Genomic DNA, 23309 nt, shown 5'->3' with positions numbered 1-23309 from the left:
AAAAGAAAAGAAAAAAAGAGGAGGGGGAAGAAATCCCTTGATGAGAGTAGCAGAATCGTCTCACCCCCCCAAATGTCATGCAAAGGAATGTCATATAAGAATAGATATACCAAGTCGGTCCAATAGACTTGTTTTGCTTAGTTTTCTGTCTCTGATGTGTGCTAATAGCAGATGTCTGGAGAAGAGTGAAAGAACAGAAGAAGTGTTTAATGATAGTTCTCCAGAGTTTCACTGTCTCTGTCTAGTAATGGTCCAGGGATTTTTCTGAGTCAGAGGTGGTGTCTTTGTATGCATTCTCTTTTTTACTCTCAGTGGATGATTCAACAGAGAAAATTCATTGTGAGAATTTCTTCTGAAAGAAAAAATGGAGAGTGATAATATCTTATTTTTATTTTAGAAAATAAAGYTGTGCACTTGAAGTACTTTGCTCTCTCTCTCTCTCTACAAGGATAATGTGTAGCCTTGGCTTAAATCTTAAGCATGTTTTCAGTGGGAATTGTGATCGTTCCCATTTCTGTGAGCAGATGAATCAATAAGTCTTATTGCTTTCTCCTATTGGAATGTAGGAATTTGATATGGAAGGGACCAAGAACTGTTGCTGCAAAAGGTTGTATAAGAGGAGGGAAAAAAAAAAGAAAAGAAAAAAGCTGAGATAAAATAAGCATTTGTGCATTGTGGAGAAAGCAAGTCTAATCTTTTATGTGCCAAAAGATCTTCTGGAGTCTAATGGAGTGCCCAGAGGTAGTGAAGACGACTAATGTATTTGTATGAAGAACTACTAGTAGTTCAAGGCTTGTTGAAGAGCATGTAAAGCTGTTTGGTCTCCGACTGAATAAACAGAAAAATTTGCCAGTTTAATAACTATTTGAAATCTTTTCTGGGAATATTATCTCTTACCCTTAGCCAAACAGGCGTAAATTGGTGGGGTAGATTATTCTGATAGTGCAAATCAGAATTCTTGGTTTATATCTTCTTAAATTTTGCATTTGTGTGTGTGGTGGGAGCCCTGGAGGCTTCATTATTAGGAAATGAGGTGATTAAAACAAAGCCTGTTCTTCAGAAAACAACAAAGAAAGATATCTTTGAGGGCTTGATATATTTTTGCCTTGTATCTAATGATAATAAAATAAGGCTTAAGAAAAATGAGGATGTCCTTAATGAAAGAAAGGAAATTCAGTGCTGCTGGATTCTTCTTAACTAAAGAACTCAAATTTATAGTCCTAAAACAACTATATCTCTTGAGTTTATTAGCAGAAGTTGTCTTAAATGCTTTGAATTCAATTGAAACAGTTCCCAAGCTAACACTAGTTATATTCTGCTGCAGAAGAAATAACAAAAATAATGGACTGGCTGTTCACAAGCTCTGTAGACAGAAGAAACAATTAAGCAAGCTGTATAGGTATTTCAGAAACTGAAGAGTGATTTACCTTTGTGTGAGTAYAGTATTTGTATATATGCATATATAGTTTTTGCTTTTCTAGCAACCATTACTGTCRTTCCTGGAAATAAGACCTCAGAGAATGATCTCAATTCTTGTCATAAAAGTAACTCTTTTGAATGAAGCTGCTTATATTCATAACAATTTTAAATATAGTCATCTTTAAGTGTGTTATCCTTACAATATCTGTTCTTTGTACTCTGTTCCAATTAGAGAAAGTCTTTCTGGAGACTAAAGAAATAAACAATAGTTCTAGCTATTAAACATGACTCACAGCCATAACCTTCTGTGTGCAGACTGATTTGTAGTTCATCTACCAATTAAAAACCCAAGTGTCATCTATTTATTATTACTGTTTGGTTAGAAGACTGACTAAAACTGTATTTTTTCCCCAAACCTTATCTGTAGTAAAAACCTACATCTTTACTTTCATGAATTCTAGTAAGCAGAAGCAGCTGAAATAGTAGAATAGTTTGCACTGTAAAGAAATGCAATAAAAGGATACAGATTTATCTTCATATTTTTTTAAGGCAATTTGAAAAGGATTCTTCTAAAAATCTTTTACACAATGACATTTTTCAAAATGAGCTCATAAGAGGAAAATAAAACCAAATTTAAGAGTATACATACTACATCCTTGTTTGGATAAATCAGCAGGTCTGCTTACAGCTATGTATGGTTGTCTTAAGTTTTGTGTAAAGATGGTCTAAATTTGTGTGATTCATGGCGATATGATTATTTTATGTCCTTATGTTACGTGATACTAATTCAACATATTAAGAATATAGGAACCGACAAACAGTAAGCACTTCTTCAAAATATGCTGACCTAAGTGTGTTAATCAAACTTGGATTTGTTAAAAATTACAATGCACACTCTAGTGGCATTTTTTGTGAATTTTTTTTCCTGCTAATAGTCTTGCTTCCTAACAACTCTGAGGAAGCTATTACTTTTTGCTGTCAAATTTCAGTAGTGTGTCATGTAATAGAATTACCTGTGTTCTGCAGGGCTTCAAGAGAAATGAGAAGTGAGTAATAAAGCCTTAGCATAGTGGTAACATTCATCTACAGCTTTTGAAACACAAGTATGCTTGCAAAATAAATAGAAAGATCTTGTTGTATTGTAAAATTTCTTTCTAAGTTAAAAGATGAAAAAGATATTAAATCAACATGTGTATTTGTTTTAAAACAACATGGCCTGTCCCTATAGGGTAGATCTGAAAAAATCTCATAGTGGTAGGTACATTTCCTTCAGGAAATGTAACTTCATCTTCTAGGATTTAAAGCAAGTGTTCTACAACTATGTAGAAATTTAAGGGAAACAAAACTGTATATGAAATGCTTAAAGATCATGTTTAGGCATATAGATTGTTACAGAGAAAAGTGCCCCATTTCTGAGAGTTAAATCAAAGCAGAGTTTAAGCCATTTATCTATTTATTAATGACATGTAGTTAACTAGCAACCAGTGAAGTATGTATTCAGTATTAATATCAGCAACACAATTATAGCACTAGATATCTACAAGATACTAGTACATACCTACACATTTGTATGCATACTTTTGTAATCTATCCCCAAGTGTTCTCTTCCCACACATATATTTGCACACTTGTACGTGTGGCCCATCCTGACAGTGTCCTCTCCCTCCTCAGAAAATGTGGGTACAAGCACGTGTCTTTTCCCTTGGGAGTGCGGGTCCATTATTTACAGATACCTCCTGTGGGAGATGTAGGTGCTCCAGCTGTTCGGACACCTCTGTTGCCTCCTGCAATCTACTAATGCTCGTGATGGTAGAATGCAGCTCGTGTGGTCCTCATGCACACTGAGGTATGGGTGCTCCCCACACTGTCCATCACCTGCTTGGGTGCAGGTTGCATGTGGCACCTGATGGGGAGGCAGCTCTGTCCAGCGTAAGCAGCAATTGTAAGGCAAGACGACTTTTGGCAGCATTAAACTGAGTTTTGACTGCTGCTCTACTACCCTTTTTCTGATACACTGTTACGGTTGTTCATATTTCTTTTATAYTCCTTCTCAAGCTGACTCATTTTTTTGTCAAAAGTCTTTTGGTAATTCCCAGGTTACTGCTAGCAGAATGTCACCTTCCTCTTTAGCCTTATCCCTTTTTTATGACAAATTCTGAGAGGATGTTTGCTATTCCTTTCACACACAATGTTTACCATTACATTCCTATTTTATCAGCTATTTTAATCTAGACTGTTTTGCTGAGGAAGACTTTTGAATTTCTCTTGCACTAGACGACATGCTTCTTTGCTTGTCTCACTTCTCATAAAATGGGKGTAACTTTTTGTAGTGTTATACATTTAAATTACTCTGATTCCAAAATGGAAAGGACACGTTCTCTCCTGCTAAAAAGTAGTTTTATTCTTCCCTARTCCCTTTCCAGAAGAATCATGATTTGATTTTCATCAGATATTGTTACAAGAAGTATCAAACTTATTAAATTACCATCTGTGTTGCCAGAGTTAACTTTACAGAGCAAGCCAGAGAAGAGAGGGGAAAATGTAGCAGTTGTCAAACTTGATTCTGTGATGTGTTCAGTGTGGCAGAATTGCAACTACTGCTTGGTTTTTTGTAAGCTCTTGGGTTTTTTGCTTTGTATTATTCAGTCCTCTTCTGGTGGGAACTTTGACTCTTGTATAATTTTTATGTTCCTGAAATGCCTTTTTAAGGCATTATATGTTTTCAGTTTTTTTTTCTCCTCCAGTGAAATTCATAAATTGTGTAGGAACATGTTTTTGAATTTACAGGCAACAGTTGTGACCATCAGATGTTGCTGTTTGCATGAAATTTATGTTCCTGCCTAAGAGAAGATCTGTTTATGTTAAATTAAATCATCTCTCCTTCAAAATGATAGATTAATTTCCAAGAATATCTACTTAGAGCACAAACTCTTCAAATACCGTAAAATGTCAGTCTTGTTTTAGTATCTAAGGAAAAGAAGTTGTTTCTCTCTGACAAGGGGAGAATGTATTCCCAAGATTTCTTCTAGCCTCAGAAGATCTCAGATAGGAAGTTTTGATTGTTTCACTATGTCTTGATGTACTCACTCTGAGATGTCCGCTCTGTCAATAGAAGAGTGTTGAAACAAAACTATTGGCTCTAGCAACTATTGTACCATGTCCAGGAGAACCTTAAGATGAGTATCTGAAACTGTAAATGTTATCTCTCCTTTCTTTCTTCCTTCCTTTCCTGAAGGCTCAGATTGAGCTAAGAACACAGCTTTTGTTTGTTTGACTCAGGTAAACCTGCAAGAAGTGTAATTATTTGTTCATGTTTACAAAGCTTCTGCTGTACAGTTAGTCAGGAATTTGATATACAGTAGCCATTTGGTGTTATCATATCACTTTACAATCTTTATCTGATGCCAAGGTTACTACAGCCTCTATTCTGAAATAAATTCTCTTTGCTGCAGTGTAGATTCTTTTAAAAGAAGTCTAGTCCATTTAGGATGTTCCTCTTAAAGGGAAAGATCTGTGTAGTGTCTGCACAGGCAAGGCATACATGGATGCAAATAGCTATGATTGATGCACACTGTGAGCTTTGCAGTGTGTATGCCGCCAGCCATAACGAGCGTTGGGGTAATTAGTGCAAAGGCAAGCACTGAGCAAAGAAGCCCTTCCGTGTTCCTTTACTATCCTGTCTGATAGTGATGAGACCTCTTTGCTTGGCTGAGCAGCTTCTGCAGTCAAACAGCTCAAGTGTATAATCGTTAGAGCGCAGCTTATATACAAATGTGTATGTTACCTCAGGTACTGAGAAGTGTGCGTGTGTGATATTCCACTAGTGTATGAAGAGCCATTGCTTACTCATAATGGTGAGTAATACCATCACTTTGTTTTTCATTAGCAAAAAGGTGATGTCAAATTTCACCTTTATTCTGGGAAATAGTTAACCAGTGCAAACTGATAGTTAATCTGAATTTCAGTGAGTATCTTTCTAGGCCCCTGAGCTTGCTAGCAGATATGCTATATTGCTTCAGGCTACTGAATCACAAATGGAAAGTGTCATGCAAGCTGATTTCTGGGATTATGGTCAACCTCTCTATTTTAAAAGTCAGTAAGAAGTGTCACTGCTAACCAGAGCCAGATGGTTGTCAGACCTAGTTGGGCTTATTCCAGATTTCCTGCTTAAGGAAATTAGGGTGCATCTTCTCAGTATGGTCTTAGCTCTAGGACCTTTCATATTCAGCAGAGCAAAGTCCATGTGCTTAGCCTGAGTCAGGTCGATTGGTAGTCCTCATGTCTACTGTCTTGTTCCACATTGTCTTCTGGAGCTTGCTTGTCCACTTTCCCTTGTCTCCTACTTGAGGTCCACGTGATTGCCACATCTGTTTTCTGCTCATTAGAGACATTTTTCAAAAAAGGCTTCCATCTGTCAGAACGTTAAGAGCTAAAGCTCAACTCCAAATGTGTGGGGTTTGGGGGTTTTTTTGTTTGATTTTTATCTTCTGTAAGGAAGGAGCTTTCTTTGTTCCCTTATTCGTCTTTTGATGAGAAAAGCAACAGGAATCGAGTCCTTGTGGCAGATGTCCTTCCACTAAACTCTATGCAGCGTTCTGTAGGATTTACCCTAGATTTTAGGCAGGTTATTTTTACACTGAAGAAGGCTCCTTGCTGAGTTAATGATTACTGTTGATTACTGTTGTTGAGAGTTGTATGAAACCAGAAGTATGGGACTATTTGTGACAAAATAAAATGCACTGCATAGCAACCTGAGCTGCACCAGTGATCTCCTTGTAGCCTGAATTTCTCCAGCTTAGAGTTCACCAAATACTAGGCTAGTTATGTTTTTACTTCTAAGTTTTTAGCAAGATTATTCTTTTCAGAATGCATTTTTGATTGATTTGTACTCAGCTGAGGATCCCGGACTGTTCAATAAGTAAGGAACATTTTGAGCAGTGCTTGGACTCTGAGTGTACATTACAGACAAGCTTTTGAAGGAGGAATAAAGGTTAGATACTGTTAACTGTGTTCCTTAAGTATGTAATTTACATTCACAAATTGTTCTCCTACTTTTTTCCTTAATGTTTTTGGAGAATTTGGGGATAACAAAAAGGAGGGACTTGTATTTGAGCATTAACTTGTGCTTAGATGTGTAACACACAGAGAAAGGGCATTTTTATTGCTTATATAGCTGTGAATAAGTACTGTCTAGGTAACAATACTGTAAAATGTATGTAGCTTGTATGGCTTATTTTTCATAGTATGAGAGTTAGTACAGGCAGTGCATCTTGAGGGAAGCTAGTTATAGGTAAGCAGTCTCTCTCCTTGAACGCTTGATCATTTTGCTGAAAATAGGTTCCTATTGCATTGTCTCCTTTTTTGTCCTTTTCTGCAAAAAAGGAGATTGAATTAATAGAATGCAACTGAAAAAGAAACTTAGGCTCTGTAATAGATTTGAGCATACAATAGCTTACACAGCACTGATGGGGAGAGAGTGCTTGGAAGTGGTAAGAACAAGGAAGAGAAACACTATGATCTTGCTATGGTAAAAAAGTAAAGAGGGTCTTGTGAGAAAAATGCTTCACAGTTTTTCTGTGGCTTCAAAAGACTCGAGTATCAGAGAAAGCAAGGAACAAGGTAGCTAGTTTTCTTTGCACTTTTTTTTTTTTGTGGGAATAGAACCAGCTTTTCCAAAGACAATGAGAGAAAGGACGTGTGATTCTAAACGATGACCGAGAATAGAAATGAGTTTAGGAATGGGTGTGGTGATGGAGCAATTTAGAGGACTTGGCTATGTYGAGTATAAATGGCATGAAGAGGGGGATACAGATGAGATCTCCAGGTTGATGAGAGGACTGGGGAGAAGAAAAGAAGAAACATAGGAATTGTTGAGTATAGAGTGATGGAGATGACAGTGGGGGAATTGAGGTGATGGGAAGAAGGACAACAGATTTCAAAATAAATATGTAGCAGGAGGCAGGATGAGTTACAGTTTGACAAGAGTGCAAGGATTATTATATGCAGTTTTCAGAGCCCAGGTAGCAACCTGCGCTATCTGCTATTTACAAAGCTATTTGACTTAATGCAAAAGTAGAAGTGATGTATTTTGTATGTAAGAGATGTTAAGATGGTGAAAATGTGATTTATTGTTTTAGGAAGTGATGTTAAGAAAGTCACATAATATTTACTTTTGAAGAAGGGTAATATAACCAAATGTTTACAAACTATAAAGAACATTAAGGAAATACTTAAGAGATTACTGGATTAAAAATGTAGAGCATTGAAATTGTGTTGAATATGAATGTATATATTGGATTTGCATTCTTTAAGTGCATGCCTGTCTGTATGTTTTGTCACCATTGTACTCTAAACCTATTCATTAGAAAACCAGACTGAAAATAGTTTTAAAGTAAATACCTTGCTTCTATCCAGATTCTTCTCTAGGATATGAGAGTACTTATTTGACTATTTGGAATGTTAATGAATGAAACTGGYACAGGCAATTGCCAGTACTAGATTTTTTAATAAAATGTGAATACGTGCCTAGGCTATTCCATCTACTTGTAAACAGGTCCATAGGATTCRAGGTCTCTAGCTACTGTATTTCTGAGAGAGAATCTTGAATTCTTTGAAGTTGAGGATTAATGTTATAGTTTGCTTATTAGCCACTTGATGTTTGCATACATGAAAAGAGGAGTTTTATTTACATAGGTGATTTCTTCTTCCTGGGTACTTTTCTATCAAAGTCCATATTCTTCTCAGCTGGAAGGCAGGCAGGTAATCATGACTATGCATTTTCTTCCTGCTGTTTTACAGCTGATCCTTCTATCTGTTTTGTGATACCATTCCCACAGGTTGTCTTTGTTGGTTCTTCGTAGATACTGTATTTCCTACTAGCTTTGATAGAAGTTGTAAAAGCAGATTATCAAGCAGTAAGGATTTTGTGCTCAGGAAAGACTAAGAAATTTTGTAGGACTGTGTAGAAAGTACATTAGTTGGGTAATTCTGTTGAATGCTGAATTTTGAAGTTGTTACTGAGYTAATATTTAATTAGAAATTGGTTGAGTTAGTATTAGAATTCCAAATAATAAAACTTGTATCATAYGCCATTTGTATGGGTGCGTTGATCAAGGCTGCATTGTCTTAGAACTACAAATGAATTATTCAAATGAAGCATGAGGGAATGTGTATTCTGGGTATTTCTATAGGCCGTAGGCTGAGCTAAGGCTCCACTTTGTCTTACGGTTTAGGTAACTTTGTATCTATTTGTAGGTAGGATCCTAATTTTCTGGGAGATTTGAACTCTTAATGAGTTTGGAGATACCTAAGCAATTATTTCTGACAATGTGCACTGAAGTGGTAGTTTTGATGTGTAAATGTGTTTGGAGACCTGGCACTTCKGTTCTCCTGGCAACTTACAATTTCAACTTACTGGGTCAAATATTATCAACAATATTTTTAATTCTTATCTGGTTTCATTGACTAGGAACAGTGATGTCTAAAATTAGCCTGTGGAATTGTCCTTTGACTGCTTAAATTCATGGTATTTTGAAAAAGTATTAATTTGTACTTTTAAGAGTAATCAGTCTTATGGTAACTTTCCATGTTTCTCATTTTCCTGGGTGTTCTTTCCTAGACATCCTAGAGGAGGATCCTTTATCCGKCCAAACAAGGCAAATTTTGGAGTAGATTTTCTAACTGCAATAAAGGACCGGTATGGATTGAGTGATGAGCAAGATGTCGACCATGGGAAGGAGAGCGAATTAGTATTTGGAAAGAAGACTGTGGAATTTGTTGGTATGGATTCTATTATAGAACAACAAAGGCAAGTGTAATATTTGAAAATCTCAGATATGCTGCTAGTGATTGTTTAGTTAAGCAGTAGTTCAAATGTAAGGAAAGGAAAGTTACGTTGTCCTCAAATGTCTTGGGTGATTAGTCTGTAGATATTGGATTATTGTTTTCCTTAAGAATGTATAGATAAATTTATTGAAGAAGTAGATCACTTAAGAATTCTGATACAGATTCTGATTTCACATAATATTTAATCTGATGTGATTGTGAGCTGCTCCCAAAAATGAGATAACCTTGCTTGCCACTTTGGCTGTGTCTGCTGTTTACATAGATCCCAGTCTTAGAGAACTGAAAGGTGAGCTGAGTGAGCTCGATGACCTGGTATAAAACCATTCTTTCCTTGATGGGCTAGTTTTCCATTGGATCAGTGAATTTATCCAACTTGCTTAGCAGCCATACAGTTGCTGGGTTAGAAAATGTTGGGAGAATGCATATGGGGGAACAGGATGCTTTTCTCTTTTGTCAGCAACCTGTAGTTAGACTGCATTAGGTGAAATGCCTAACCTAGGGGCCTTTTTGCCCCTAATAATTTGTTACGAGAATAACAGTTAGTCTTACATTTCTTATTAAGTTAATCAAAATCATGCACACAAACTGCATTCAAATAACTTTGGGTCTACAAATAGTGCAGTACCTAATTATGTCAGTATTTGTTTTATTTTAACATGGCATTACTGCAGGACAGAGGAGGAGTTTCTACTGGTGGATAAATATGTTACTGAGATTGGTGGAGGACAGGTGATTTAATACTACAGACTATTCAGATATATGACTTACACATGAGATTTCAGTGAATGGATGGTAAACTGAAGATCCTGATAGCACAGAGTTAAGATGACTCATATCCCTCAATCATGTATATCATAACTTTACCTTCAGGTTTCTTTTAAACTAACTTGCATTTATAATACTCAGTGTTTTGTTAATAGCCCCCTTCAACTGCACATTAATATTTTCATGATTCATTTTATTTCAATATTTCTTTTTAATTTGGATTTTTAAGTTTGCTTCTGTTTTTAAATACTCATCGGCACACAAGCGCACAGTCAGTTAGTCTTTCTGTACAGTTTGGAGGGGCCTACAGTATAAAATACTTATCTACTCTTCTTGATTAATGTTTTTGAAGTCCTTATCTTTTGCCTGTCGTAATGTAAATCTAGTTTAAGGAATAGTGTGTTGGATTCCAAACATTAGAATTCCTTTTATTGGAAGAAGACATTCAAATTGATTAAAGTTAATACATGAGAAAAAGTAAGTTAGACTTGTGAAAGTTTTYGTGGTGAAGTAATATATTAGTTGCTTGTTAGAGGATTTTTTTTACAGCTAACTTGATACTATCACTCTCCAAAACTTACCTAAAAGTGAAAGTCTCACTCAGATGATAAAGTAGCATTTGAAATATAACGACTTTGTTACATGCTTGTATTTTTCATTTCTTGCTAGTGCTTCATGTAAGTGACAAATTTTAAAGACATTAAATATGTTCTAAATTATTTCAGGTACATGAGGATTTTGCTTCTTTAACAGCTTTTGATGTGTGTAAATGTCAGTGTCATTTTTAATGTTGCTTCCATGTAACTTCTGTTAATACTACTGATTTATATTTTTACTGAGAGGAAGCGGTAGTGTTAGGAAGGGCTTTAACTTGAGTTAGCCTGGTATCTTGTGTGTAATATTGTCCTATCTTAAAAATTGAGCAGAACTGCACTGTAGTGGAAGACACTTGAGAAATCTTAGTATCGTGGCTTCATAATTTACATGTTTTATGGATAGGAACAGGGATTATGCCTTATTTGAGTGCTCACAGTTCTTAACTTAATTTTGTAAAGTAAGAATTGATGATATTGGGRAAAGATTGAATGAGATTAATGATTGTCAGTACCATGATAATTTTACACAATCGTGGTCCTTTTTAAATAAAGAGTTCTAATGTTTTTTAAATATTGTATGATATTCCTTATTCTTGTTTACTCATATGAGTAATAAGTATATAACCAAGAGAGGGAAGGMAAAAAGCTGCTATACTGCTATTGAGGAAGTTTTCAGTCAGTTCACATCATGCTCTTTTATCATGTTTTTGCTCATGTATGAAGGCATGAGAAGGAAGTAATGTAATGATGTGTGTAGGCTRCAAGTATAATAATCTCCAGCACCAGAGAGAAGGATGCGTTCRRTAGGTGGCAGTTTCCTTGCTGAGCTGATATTCTGCAGATGTTCTTGCTTTGTCTCCTAGAAGGTACTAAGCAGTTGAAAATGCATCTTTTTTTAAGTGACATAAAAAATGACCAAATAACTTAGAGCCTCTTTAAAAAAAAATGCTGCAGGAAATCCAATTAACTTGGAATTTCTAAGCTGCGTTTTGTTTGTATTGTGTTGGATGAGTTTTTTTTTTTTTTTTTTTTTTTTTTTAGCTCATCCAGACTGATTTTGTGGTAGTAATATCAAGGCAGAAAGTAGATGAGATAGTACAGTGCAGCAGTTTGTGTGATGTTAATTCTATAAAAGATGATATTTGTGAAAAGAATATTATTTAGTTGTAAAACCAAGGACTTATATAATGTATTTATTTCTATTTGAAGATAAGATAACAGAATGTTCTTTCTCATTTAGCCAGCTGAACCAACTGGTAGATATCTCAGTGCGTGAATGTGCTGTGAGCCATGCTGGTCAGAAAGAGGAAATCAGAAGAACGTGTGCTAGTATCCTTTTTTGAAGGTGCTGTATTATGTGATACCACAAGTACATATTTTAGCATTTCAAGTTACCCACTTCAAGAAATGGTGAACTATATTGATATCCTCCTATCAAAAGTATATTTTTAGAATTGGTTTTTGTATTTGGAAGTTTATTTCAGTGTTTACTTTGTTAAAAAGTAAAAACCTACTTTTTTGAATACAGATGGCAAATAAAAATGGAAATATTGTCCRAAGTTGCTATTATGACTGCAGCTTCAGAAGTACTCAGCAATGGGATTTTCTTTATTTGACTGTAGAATAGAAAACTGTATAAAAATACATTTGAAATATTCTGTAGGCATCAGAGGTTGTTAATACATAGTCAGTTACATATTAAAAATACTGCTTGTTATAGTGATGTTACCAAAATACACAGCAGACGTTATTAGTTCATTCTGTCTAATTCTAATTTCTGAAACACGAAGTTCAGATTTGAGATACATTTCTTTTTCTTAACGTGAAATTTCAGATATCAGGCATATAAATCTATCAAAAAATCTGATATCATCTTGGGAGACAGTAACAGATATTGCGTCTCAGGTTCAAAATCTGGAAACGCTTAATATCAGGTATAAATATTAGTATTTGGGTTTCTCTTCCTTTGGGACTAGGGAATAAAGAAAGAAAGAAGCAGAACTTCAAGCTATAGGTTCAGCTTTAAAAGGGTAACTGTATGTCTTAATTTTAATAGGAGTTAAGTTTCTTAATACTGTGTTTTTTTGTTTTTTGGGTTTTTTTTTTTTAATCTTATCCCTTAAACTTCTTGTGTGTACTGTATTTTTCAGACAGCTCCTTTCAAGTAAAGGCCTTGGACCTTAGGAGATTAGCATCTATGTAAAACTAAATTAAGGAGAAGAGCTTGGGACAGATGGATGYTAACCAGAGTACTGTAAAATTAGTAAAATCACAGTTGCCTGAAAAATGTTAGAGGACAGATTTCAGTTATCAAATMTGCAGGAATTTAGGCATTTGTCAATGTCTTCTACATGACAGATTTTATCAAATTTATGCAATTTGCCTCCTTAGCCAGTGCAGACAGATTTTAAGCAGGGCACTAATCTTTTTTAAGCTGTTACCTAAAAGGTGGTAATAAATATTTCATGGAGTGATTTTTTTTTTTTTAATAAGGAAACGGGGAGTATAGAAATCTATGCCGATGGCATTTTTTTTAACTTGGCCTGCTAGGTGGTGATCGGGAGAACTTTAAAATGCAAAGCATTACGTTGCCTTAGATGCCCTATCCTGTTAAGACATCTAAGACGGTGGAATACTTCTCATTTAAAAGCTTGCTGTGCACCGCAGCAGCACTTAACGCGCCTGCGCGCGCCCGGCGCCTGCGCGGTGCGACCAGTTCCGCGGGGCGCGTAACGGTTTGCTGCGTGCCTGCGCACCGGGCCGGGCTCTCGGTGCGGGAGGCCCGGGCGGGGGGCAGCCCGCGGGGACGGGGGCCTCTCGGCCGGAGCCTGGGGCCTCGCGGCGGCACTGCTGTAGAGGAGGCAGCGGCATGCCTGGGAAAGTACTGATAACAAGCCCTGGTCACTTAAAAATCTCTTAGCATTTTTTTTTAACGACACTTACAAGTAATTATCTGTGGTCAGGGTTAGCAAATTTATTTGCTTTTTTTTTTYCCCCAAGAGCTTAGAAAAGTTTTTTCTATATAGAAAAACTGTAAAATCACTTTCATTTTCATTTTAAATCTTGTCAAATTTCTTAAGGCTTTATTTCTAATTTTATTATTGTTGATTTAGTTTGATGGTTGTGGCAAGCATTTATTTAGGAGCCTGCTTTTCTGTAAAAATGGTATTTTACCAACARCATCTACCACCAAGCTGTAATACCCCTAATGCTTAGACCATTACCCAGTTCATTCTCTGTTGAAATGATGCTAGTAAGGACTGTGGATCATAGTGACGGACCTAAAGGAAAGTCTCTCCTACAGTGTCCTTGTGGAAAAGGAGGGAGATTGTTTTTAAATTGTGCTTCCGTTGGAGCAGGAAAGAATTCACAAAATGTTAAAAAAAAAAAAAAAAAAAAGACTTTTTCAGTGCACAGCTCTAGGTGGCACTGGCCAAGATAATCTTCTGGTGTGAGCTAACACAGTGTTGTTCAAGCTTGTAAGTAGGCAGTGGTCCAAAACATTCGTTCTGAGAAGTGGTATTGTCTATCTTAAATGTTGTCACTGCAACTTTCAGAAGATTATTTAATGTCAAGGTTAACACCTTGACTGCTGACTGTTTAAGCAAAGATGTTCAGCTGTTTCAAAGGTGGTACTAGTCATTGGAAAGAGCAGTGAGGCAACAGAACTGAATGCAGAAACCCAAAATGTGAGCTTCCAAAGCCTTCACTGTACAGCACACAATATGGCTGAAGCAATTTGAAGGTGATGTATGCTAAATGGAAATAAATATCAAGTCGATATACCAAAAATAGTACGTTTTTTTCTTTTTTTTTTTGTAATTGCTCTTATAGTTAATAAGACAAAAATATTTAAAATACATATAGGCTTTCCATTTTTTTCTGTATTGAGCTGAGCAGTTGTTGTAATCTGGGTGCTATTTACAGAATTCAGATATAACTTTGCCTAGAGCATATGTAGTCATGATTTATTATCAGCATATATGAGATTATGAAGAATTTGCATTCATTCACCTAGACAATTTTTTTCAGTTTTTCATCGTGGGGGAGTGTGGTCTAGACTGAGGGAGTTTTAGAAGTTATTTGTGATAATATAGGAATATAAAATGGGAGAATGGAGTTTGACCCTTATGACTACACACTGAAATAGTTTGAATTTATTTTTTATTGTTTTGACTTTCCATTAAGAATAATCATTTACTTAAAAAAGTAAGTCTATTACTTGACCAGAGAATGTTGGCAAGAGAATAAAACTCTTCCACCAGCTCTCTGAGAGCTTGAATCTAAAAGAGGAAATTTATGCTATAAATATATGACTACTCTAAGAGATTTTTTTGTCCAAATATTCAGGTAGAAAAGATTTTAGGAAGGAAAAACATTTTTTTTTTGGAAGGAAAAAATTAAAACTATTTTAAAGACTGCCTTTTTGAGAATGTTTCAACTATTTAATAGTGATATTTTGCTATTAAGAGTGTTAAGAGTGGGTTTTATATTCTTTTGTCTCACTGRTGTCTAGATGGTCATTTAGACTTTTAATTTTCAATCAGCACCAAGGAGCCTAAGCCCCAAATTTGACTTTGATTCATTAATACTAAAGACAGTAATTCTTTTCGTATTCAAAATTTAGGGAAAGAAAAAGAGGGGAAGCCACAAATGAGGCATAAATATGCATTCATAAAGAAGAAATGTAAAATGAGGAAGGAGTAGGTTTGAATAGAACTTGTGGAAKGTTTTATAATGTTTTTAAATGTGTGGAATCTTGGCAATTTTTTTTTAATCATGTATAAATTATTTCTATCCTTAATACTTAATTCCAAATTAGTGATCTAATTAATAATTATATTTATTTAATATTGTGTTAAGAATTATTCTCTTTACACAGTGAAAACAAAATGAAATTTCCATCGACATCAATTTCTGTATCCGGTGTGTTTTTAAAGTTGAGGATTCTGGCACTTAATCAAACTGAGATAACATGGACAGAGGTAATAACTTACCTTGTTTTGTTTTTATTTGTATCATGAGGTTTTTGAGACAAGGAAAGCACAGTAAATATTTATGCATTGTATAATTCTTCTAAAATGTGATCCATCATYCTCAGAAAATATTCACTCTCATTGCGTTAGTTGGAAATACAGTTAGTTATTTTGGCACACGAGTCTAATGAGAAACATGTAACTTCATTTACTTTTGTAAGTTGCATAGTCAAGATAAAGCACTTGAAGTATAATATAACTACATGTCCCAAGAGTTTGTGATAAAGATAACTCTTTGTTTCCTTGTAGTTATTAAGGATTTATCTGTATTCTAAATCATATAAGAGAAAAATTGCAAACAACAGAAAGAGCATGTTAATTTGACATGAAACACCTATTTGACATCACTTTGCCCTAGGATGAGRTGGGCTTAGTATCTTTGCACCTACTGAGAATGCTTGAAATACACAATACCTGATTATATGTAACACAGACATATCACTGAATAAACAAAGCTGAGTTGTTTCTGGGACTAAAACATGCAGACATTTAAATGACTTTCCCATAATATCTTTTCTAATCAAGGAGGTCATCCTGTTGGCAAAGATGTTAGCAGTGGGCCTTCCAGAGACAAGGCCTGGAAAGCACGTCTTGCTGGTGCCACGTTATTTATAATGCTTTGCAAATTCCATTTCCTTATTTGGATTTTGCAGAGACAAATTTTATCATTTACACTGCACAATGAGATTAGCTGTATTTTCACATTTTTACTGTCAGCTGCTATACAGTAATAGAGCATTTGCAAAAATTGGCATTTAAGTTAAGTAGACGTTAGCAATGTTTTCATTCTCTTCTCTGTAGCAGCAAGGYAAGGGGAGGGTCATTGCTGTATTTTTGTTTCCTGCCCATTTGCCATGCTGCTAAACCATCAATGGGAATGAATAGGAGGACAACTGATGATCCTCCCATATTAGCAGCAATATGAATGCTGAAGTGAACTGAAGAACTAAGTGGTTGCAAACGCTTTAAATGTTGTCTGGCGCTCATCAGAGTAAGTCTTTGCATTGTGGTATTTAAAATATTGGCAGCTGCCCGCAGCTCTCGTCAGTGCCAGGGTGGCTGAAAGGGTGGTCACAGTGATGGGAACTTCTCACAAGACTGCTTTATGCAGACGGGAGTTCTCTATGGGTGACAAAGGTTCAAAAAGAAGCCTCAGGTTAGTAAGAGCAATTTAAAATTACTTGACTTTTGCGTTCTGTTATGCAACTCTGCGCTTGTTGACAACTCAGCATAGATGGTAAAGACGTTTTTAGTTCAGAATTCTGTTTTGGAGTATTAGTATTTGTCTCATTCATTTGCTCATGGGTGTGTAGGCACAAACTTAAAAGTTGTGTTCCTGGGCAGCCAGGGGAAAAAATAAATGGACTTACCTATCATGAATACTCCGTGAACAAACCACTTTTCATACTATTGCTTAAGCTGTGTCAGGAGTTACCTTGAAAATTCAACTTTTTAGTAGAAAATGAAAATGTTTATGATACAGGTAATAGAAAATACAGTAACTGTCAATGAGAATATGAGCAAAGTCTGAAAATCTTAGAAATGTTTTAATTACAATAAAAATAACCTAAAAGTGATCAGCATTTCAAAATAACTTATTAGCATATATATGACATATATTGTAGGGATAGTTAAAAAACAAGACAAAGCTTAGATTTTCTATTTGTTCTTCTTTTTTGAAATAATTTTCACAGTTGAAGGACATACTTACTGAAAAGGGTTCTCCTGTTTATACATAACTCCATATGTACATATCTTGAGCATCAGTTTTCCAAAAGTTCTTTCACTAATATGTTGAATGCRTAGCCCAAGGTCTAAGCACATTTGAGAGTTCTATTAATATGTCTGTAAAAGCTTAACACTGTATTATGGTCCATTGGTTGCATAAAACATGCTATATAATCTTAAGCGGCAAAGATGTGGTGTAAAATATCTTATAGTTGGAAACCATTGAAATAGAAACTGAATTAATACGTTTGAGAGGTAATGAATTTATACTTATGGCTTCCAAAGCCTACTTTTCTCATTCGTGATTTAGATCATACTCTTATATTTGTCATTCTGTTGTCAAACTAAAATATTTATAAAATTATCTGTTATCATACAAGGTGAAAGAAAAATCTGTGTTAGATCAGAAATGCAGTGTCAGATTTCCGACACTGGCAAGCAGCAAGTATGTGGGAAAAAATTACTGGCAGTAGCCAAGCGTATGATAAGAGCTTTTTATCTGTTAATCTGGAATTCAGGGGCTTCCTGAGCTGGAGCCTATACATCTGTATTTAATTAGTCTAATTAGTTAACTAGTGTATTTTTGTTTCATAATTTATTCAATTGTATTGAGTCATTTTAAATAATTTGGTATCTATATCTTTCAACATTGAGTTTCATTATGTGCCATGTGCAAAAATAGCCCTTTTTGGTTTTTGATCTTGCTGCCTGATAATTTTGTTTAATAATTCCTTATATATTTTTATGCAAGAATTTTATGCTATGAGGAATAGCTATGCCCTGTTTCATAGCCTTGATGGTTCTTGTTGCACTTCTTTGTACTTATCCAATTTATACTATACACTTCCTGAGATGAAAAGACTAAATAYGCAGGAATATCGTGGACTTACATACTGACTAATTATTTCATGCTGTTTTTCTTTCTTTTACAATAAGTCCCAGATTTCCATTTTGTTTTTTTTGATCATCAGTGGCTCTTTCATTGACTCTTCCTCCCAAACTCCCCACCAAATTATCTAGAGCTCCTAATCTTTCACAAGTATTAATTTGGTATCAGATTTGTGCACTTATATTCCTGTACATAGAGTTTTATGCAATAGTGAAAAATTTGGCAATTCGAGTTTCTTGAAATTGCAATGTGTCTATCATTTGGTCTTGGCAATTTACTAGTCATTTGGTCAGTCTATTGCAAAACCTTCTGATATATCCACTTGATGCAGGTTTYTGATTTCATCCATCATAAAGCAAGGTTTTTGTGAGGGAATCCTGCAAAGGTCCTCTATAGTGAAAGTGCAAGTAATTTGTTCGCTTTTTCTACTGTTGCCTTAATCTTCGAGTGCCCCTTGATATACCTTGATTTTCTATTCATTTGCAGTGGGCTTCCACATCTCTAGCATGCATTCTGGGGGGATAGATAAGCTTTTTTTTTGTTTGTTTGTTTTTGTTTGTTTGTCTTGTTGACATTGGGGATAAAATGATGTTTCTGTGCTGCAACTTGAAAAGGTCTCGGTCTTGATATTTGCTATATGGAACAAAATATAACTGAGAGTGAAGAAGAGTTGAAGAGAGGAGGAATTTTGGTGGCTAGGATAGTGGAGAATCAATTAGCTATATCTATGACAAGTTGAATTTGATTACTGAACTTCACTGCTTTGTTATCTAGTTTCCTGTGAAAATGAGTCTTAAATGATTCTGCTGTGTATATGTATGTCTGTGTCCCTATGCCCCCAAAACCTTGGATTTGCTTTTACTTGTATTTTACTTTAAGTAAAATAATAATTTTTATGTAGTAATTTCAGGACATAAAATTTGGAACAAATGTAGCTTGGTTGAATTTGTAGCTGCGTTGAATTAATTTATGTTCTTGAGTGTACTTGAAAACTTCACGTTATATGCTGACTTACTGCGATTTCTTGGATTTTCGTGGTTTCATTTGTTGGCACAGTCCCATGACAGAGAAGCCTTGAAGCTTTAATAAATTGTAACATTTAAAGTCTGTCAGTCCTGATGGGATGTATAGAAACCCAAAAGCCARTAGTGTAAAGTTGTTAGGAGATACCCCAAGCCTGGATCAGTAAGCCTTGTGCTGCAGAGAATCCTTCTGACTTCATCTGTGCTGATAGATGTGCTGACACAGGAAAGAGCCGTTGGAAGAAGAGAGGCTAGGCAATTTGTAGTATTTATTTCTCTGTGTTGGAGAACTATAGCTTGTTCTGAACACATTTTAATAAATCTACATGATTTCTGGAATATTTTTTCCCAACAATGGTTATATTAAATGAATTTTTGCTCTTAGGTTCTTCTTTGTGCTTCAGGGTGGCCAGCACTTGAAGAATTGTACCTTACTTCTAATAATATTACAGTTTTGGAAAGGTAAGAAGAGTAATATGAGCATAAGTCAGTCTTTCGTGACTGATGTACTCTAAAGTTATGTAGYAGATAAACCTCAAACTAGATTCCTGTAATGTTTAAATCACATGRTRTTGTAAAATAAATGGTGGGAATTTCATCTGATGTACTTTAAAACATTTATATATGTACACATTTATTTGTGTGTAATTRTATACTTAGAAAATCATTGTCTTCATTAGAAAATAACTTTATATGTTCTGAGTTTTTTGTTTGTTTGTTAATGTTGCAGGCCTGAAAACGTTCTGCAGACTCTGAAGTTGTTAGACCTTTCAGACAACCAATTACTGGATGGAAATCAGCTTCATCTAATAGCACATCTTCCCAGGTAGCTATTAAATAAATTTGCTGGAAATTATTTTTCTTGTCCTGAATATTCATTCATCTCCATGGCTGTTTTTTGACTGAAGTATGATAATATTTATGTTGCATAGAAAGTTTGTGGAATCTTGAGAGAAAGGCATTTTTTCCTCTTGAGGAGAGTAACTATTTAATTGAATTATTTTAGCATTATCTTATTTTTGCTGTATAGTAAGACATTTCTGAACTTTATACTTACGAAACTGAAGTGATTCATCACATTACTAAGTTCATTGTGTGTGTGCATGTACAGGGTTTTATCTAAGATGACAGRCTTGTAGAGCTTGTGTGGCCTGCCAAGGCCAAGGAGCTATGGAAATGGCTTCTTATTCTGAGACTAGCGCTCTGACCATGACGGTGCAGCGCAGGTTAATTTGCGGCAGCAGCGCAGCCGGTGGGTTTGCAGACCGCTGTAGGGCAGCTTGCTGGAGCATGTTGCTCTTGAGGCTGGCACGCTAATGACCCTTGGTGGCAGATAGTTTCCATGAGCAGCTTAAACTCCTGCTGTCTACTTATTTTCCCCTTTCAAAACAAAACAAAAAGGGTTTAGAAGGAGATAAAATGCGGCAATGAGTCTTCCCCCTTCTCTGTTGTCTCCTCTTGGTCATTAACTATGGTGAAGGTTACTATACTGGTAGAAGTGTGTCACTATGTTTATGTTTGTGTACACTCTTTTTTCTTTTTTTTCTTTTTTTCTTTTTTTTTTTATTTTCAGTCATTTATGGGGGTGTTTAAAAAAATTTCAAAAGAGATGCGCCTCAAAATGCTAAAAAAAAAATAAGAGAGAGAGAGAGAGAAATAATTCCTGTACTGTCTTAGATGAATGTATCTTAGATAAATGTATTTTCACTTTCTTGAAAGATCATCTGTAGTAATATCCTTTACTCAGATCCTCTGCTTTACTGTATTTTCAGTAGCAGTGCCATTATGGCATTTTGGGGCTTTGAGCTGTGATTTTTCTGCTTTTGGGCTTACCATCCAGGCAGAGCTGGTGTTTATTCCTTCCTTTTTAAAGAACTTCAGTTAGAGTGACTGGAAAATTGTGGGACWAGTAAGGTAGTCTTGCTAATTGACAGAACTGTTATCTCGGGCTTCACACCAAAATAGCAAMTATGAGGAATCAACAAGCTATTTAAAAATCATTTGGAAAATCACTCCTTTTAAGTCCAGGAATCACTCTGAAAACTTGAAATTATTGCACTTGTTCCCTGAAAGATGTATTCCTGAATACCCTCATGAAGTCTGAATATTGGTGGTGAAGCTGCTGTTAATTTGTCAGTTGTAATGCATCATATCAAAGGTTTATTAGAGTCTTGCTTAAAAAAGAAAACACAAGTATTTTCTTTTTAACAAAAAGCTTTACCTACCAGGTATAGTAATCATTGTATTTATTAAATTGCAGATTAGAACAACTAATACTTAGAAACAGTGGAATATCTTCTATACATTTTCCTGATGCTGGATTTGGTATGTAAAAAAAGCAGCTTGTTTATAGGTTTATCTTACTGTTTATTTGAAGTTTTCATTATTGTCTTGTAAACTTACTCTTTTTTCTTAGGATGCAAGACTAAAATGTTTCCTTCATTAAAACGCCTTGCAATAAATGACAATAAAATATCACAGGTAGGTTAGATTGTGGTAGTTCTGCATTATCTTAATATGTATATCTTTGTTTAGGAATGACTTGTGATTCTTTTTTTTAATTTCTTTGATTGTATGTGTAAGATCTTGAGGCAACTACTGATTTCTTTCATCAACGAAGAAGGATAATCTAGAATTTAAAAGAAGTTTCTTGAGGTCTCGGTTAAGAATGTCATGGCAGCTTGCCCCATCCRTCAGCTACCTCGTAATTCCTCTTGCCCTTCAGTATCTGAAGTAGAATCAAGAAGCTGAGTAGTTTAATTTCATATTTGCACAATTAAAAAAGACATGGTAATGCTGTTTTCCAGTGTGTTTTCAAGGCTATTTTTCATTGCATTTTTTTTTTTTTGGTCATTGATTTGCTGCTGTTAAGCAGTTAAGTTTTAAAACAAACAAACAAACAAACACTAAGGTAGCATGGGCAGCTTAGCCAAACTATTGCTTGCCGTCACTGCAAAGGGCAAGTCCTGATTCACCKTGTGTCCCCTTTCTTTCACTTGTACTTGCTGTTTATGCAGTCTTGCCCCTTCCCTTCATCTCTCCATTGCTCATTAGTCTGTGTGAACTTCTGCACTTCACACACTTGGCAGATAACTAACCTGGATAGTTCTTTGCTGGGTGTCTCAGCTGAAGCGTCTCCCGAGGAGCCCGTCGATACCGGAGCCAGCAGCACGTGCCAGCGGCAGGGGGAGTCGGGAGCGAGGGTGGCAGTGTGAAGTCTTTCCCCCTTCTAGCAGCCGCGAGCTGCGAGATTGGCTCGCCGCAGCCGACGGAGCTGTGTCCTTAGGAAAATCACTAATTGCCGAGTTAAGGTAGATGGCCGGTGCCGTTTTCGCTTTGGGTCCCGAGAGGGCCAAAAGCCGATAGGACCTCTTTGCATGTAATGTTTTATGGGCATATTGGGGCATTAGAGTGTTAAATGGCCTTGCTGTTCTCAAAAAGAAACTTGTAAATTGGCATTAGCAAAACCTTGTATGAAACTCAAGAAAAATACTTACAGTATAGTAACCTGTGATGACAGATGTCAGCTGGGTTTGTACTCAAATGCCATAAATTGAGTACAAGTAAAGTGGAGGAGATGACGGGGCTCTGAGGTGCTGCTTCTCCGGGGTGTGTTCTGACAGTGGTCTGGGGCCTGCTATCGCAGAGGGTGTGATTGCTGGGAGGGCTGGTGAGAGGGGACRCAGGCACGGGCTGTGTCCCAGTCTAGTGTCACTGCTCCCCTTGCTGTCAGCTCTGTCTATTGCACTTGCAGTGCCTCTGCTTTTCTTTGGTGAACTCAAACCTGACGCCTTTTTCCCCTAATATGAGAACAAACAGTCATAAGTCCTTCTGCTCTGAAACAAGTGTCTATTAAGATGCTCTCTCAGCAGACTTTTGCTTCCCAAAGTCTTGGCAGTTTTCTTTTATAGAAAGAGTAACTTAAGGACTATGACAGAATAGAGAGAGTTTTTACCTTCTTTATATACCATTTTACCAGCCTTGTAACATGTATATAACCCCTCCCTGT

General features: G+C 35.9%; 1 protein-coding gene across 4 annotated transcripts in view; it reads left to right on the top strand.

The window, feature by feature from the left end:
- Window positions 1–23309, top strand: part of TBCE (tubulin folding cofactor E) — a 33281-nt gene that overhangs the window by 4700 nt on the left and 5272 nt on the right. For all 4 annotated transcript variants that reach the window (XM_085315447.1, XM_085315450.1, XM_085315448.1 and 1 more), the window contains 8 exons: window positions 9038–9226; window positions 11866–11954; window positions 12460–12559; window positions 15508–15610; window positions 19686–19762; window positions 20031–20126; window positions 21561–21625; window positions 21717–21781. In XM_085315447.1, the coding sequence (XP_085171573.1) occupies window positions 9038–9226; window positions 11866–11954; window positions 12460–12559; window positions 15508–15610; window positions 19686–19762; window positions 20031–20126; window positions 21561–21625; window positions 21717–21781 (784 nt within the window). The remainder of the gene's footprint in view (window positions 1–9037; window positions 9227–11865; window positions 11955–12459; window positions 12560–15507; window positions 15611–19685; window positions 19763–20030; window positions 20127–21560; window positions 21626–21716; window positions 21782–23309) is intronic.

The sequence above is a fragment of the Rhea americana genome, unplaced genomic scaffold (genome assembly GCF_003343005.1).
Source record: "Rhea americana isolate MKP2758 unplaced genomic scaffold, rheAme1 scaffold_43, whole genome shotgun sequence".
Taxonomy (NCBI): Eukaryota; Metazoa; Chordata; class Aves; order Rheiformes; family Rheidae; genus Rhea; species Rhea americana.
This window is presented reverse-complemented; position numbering and strand designations above follow the sequence as displayed.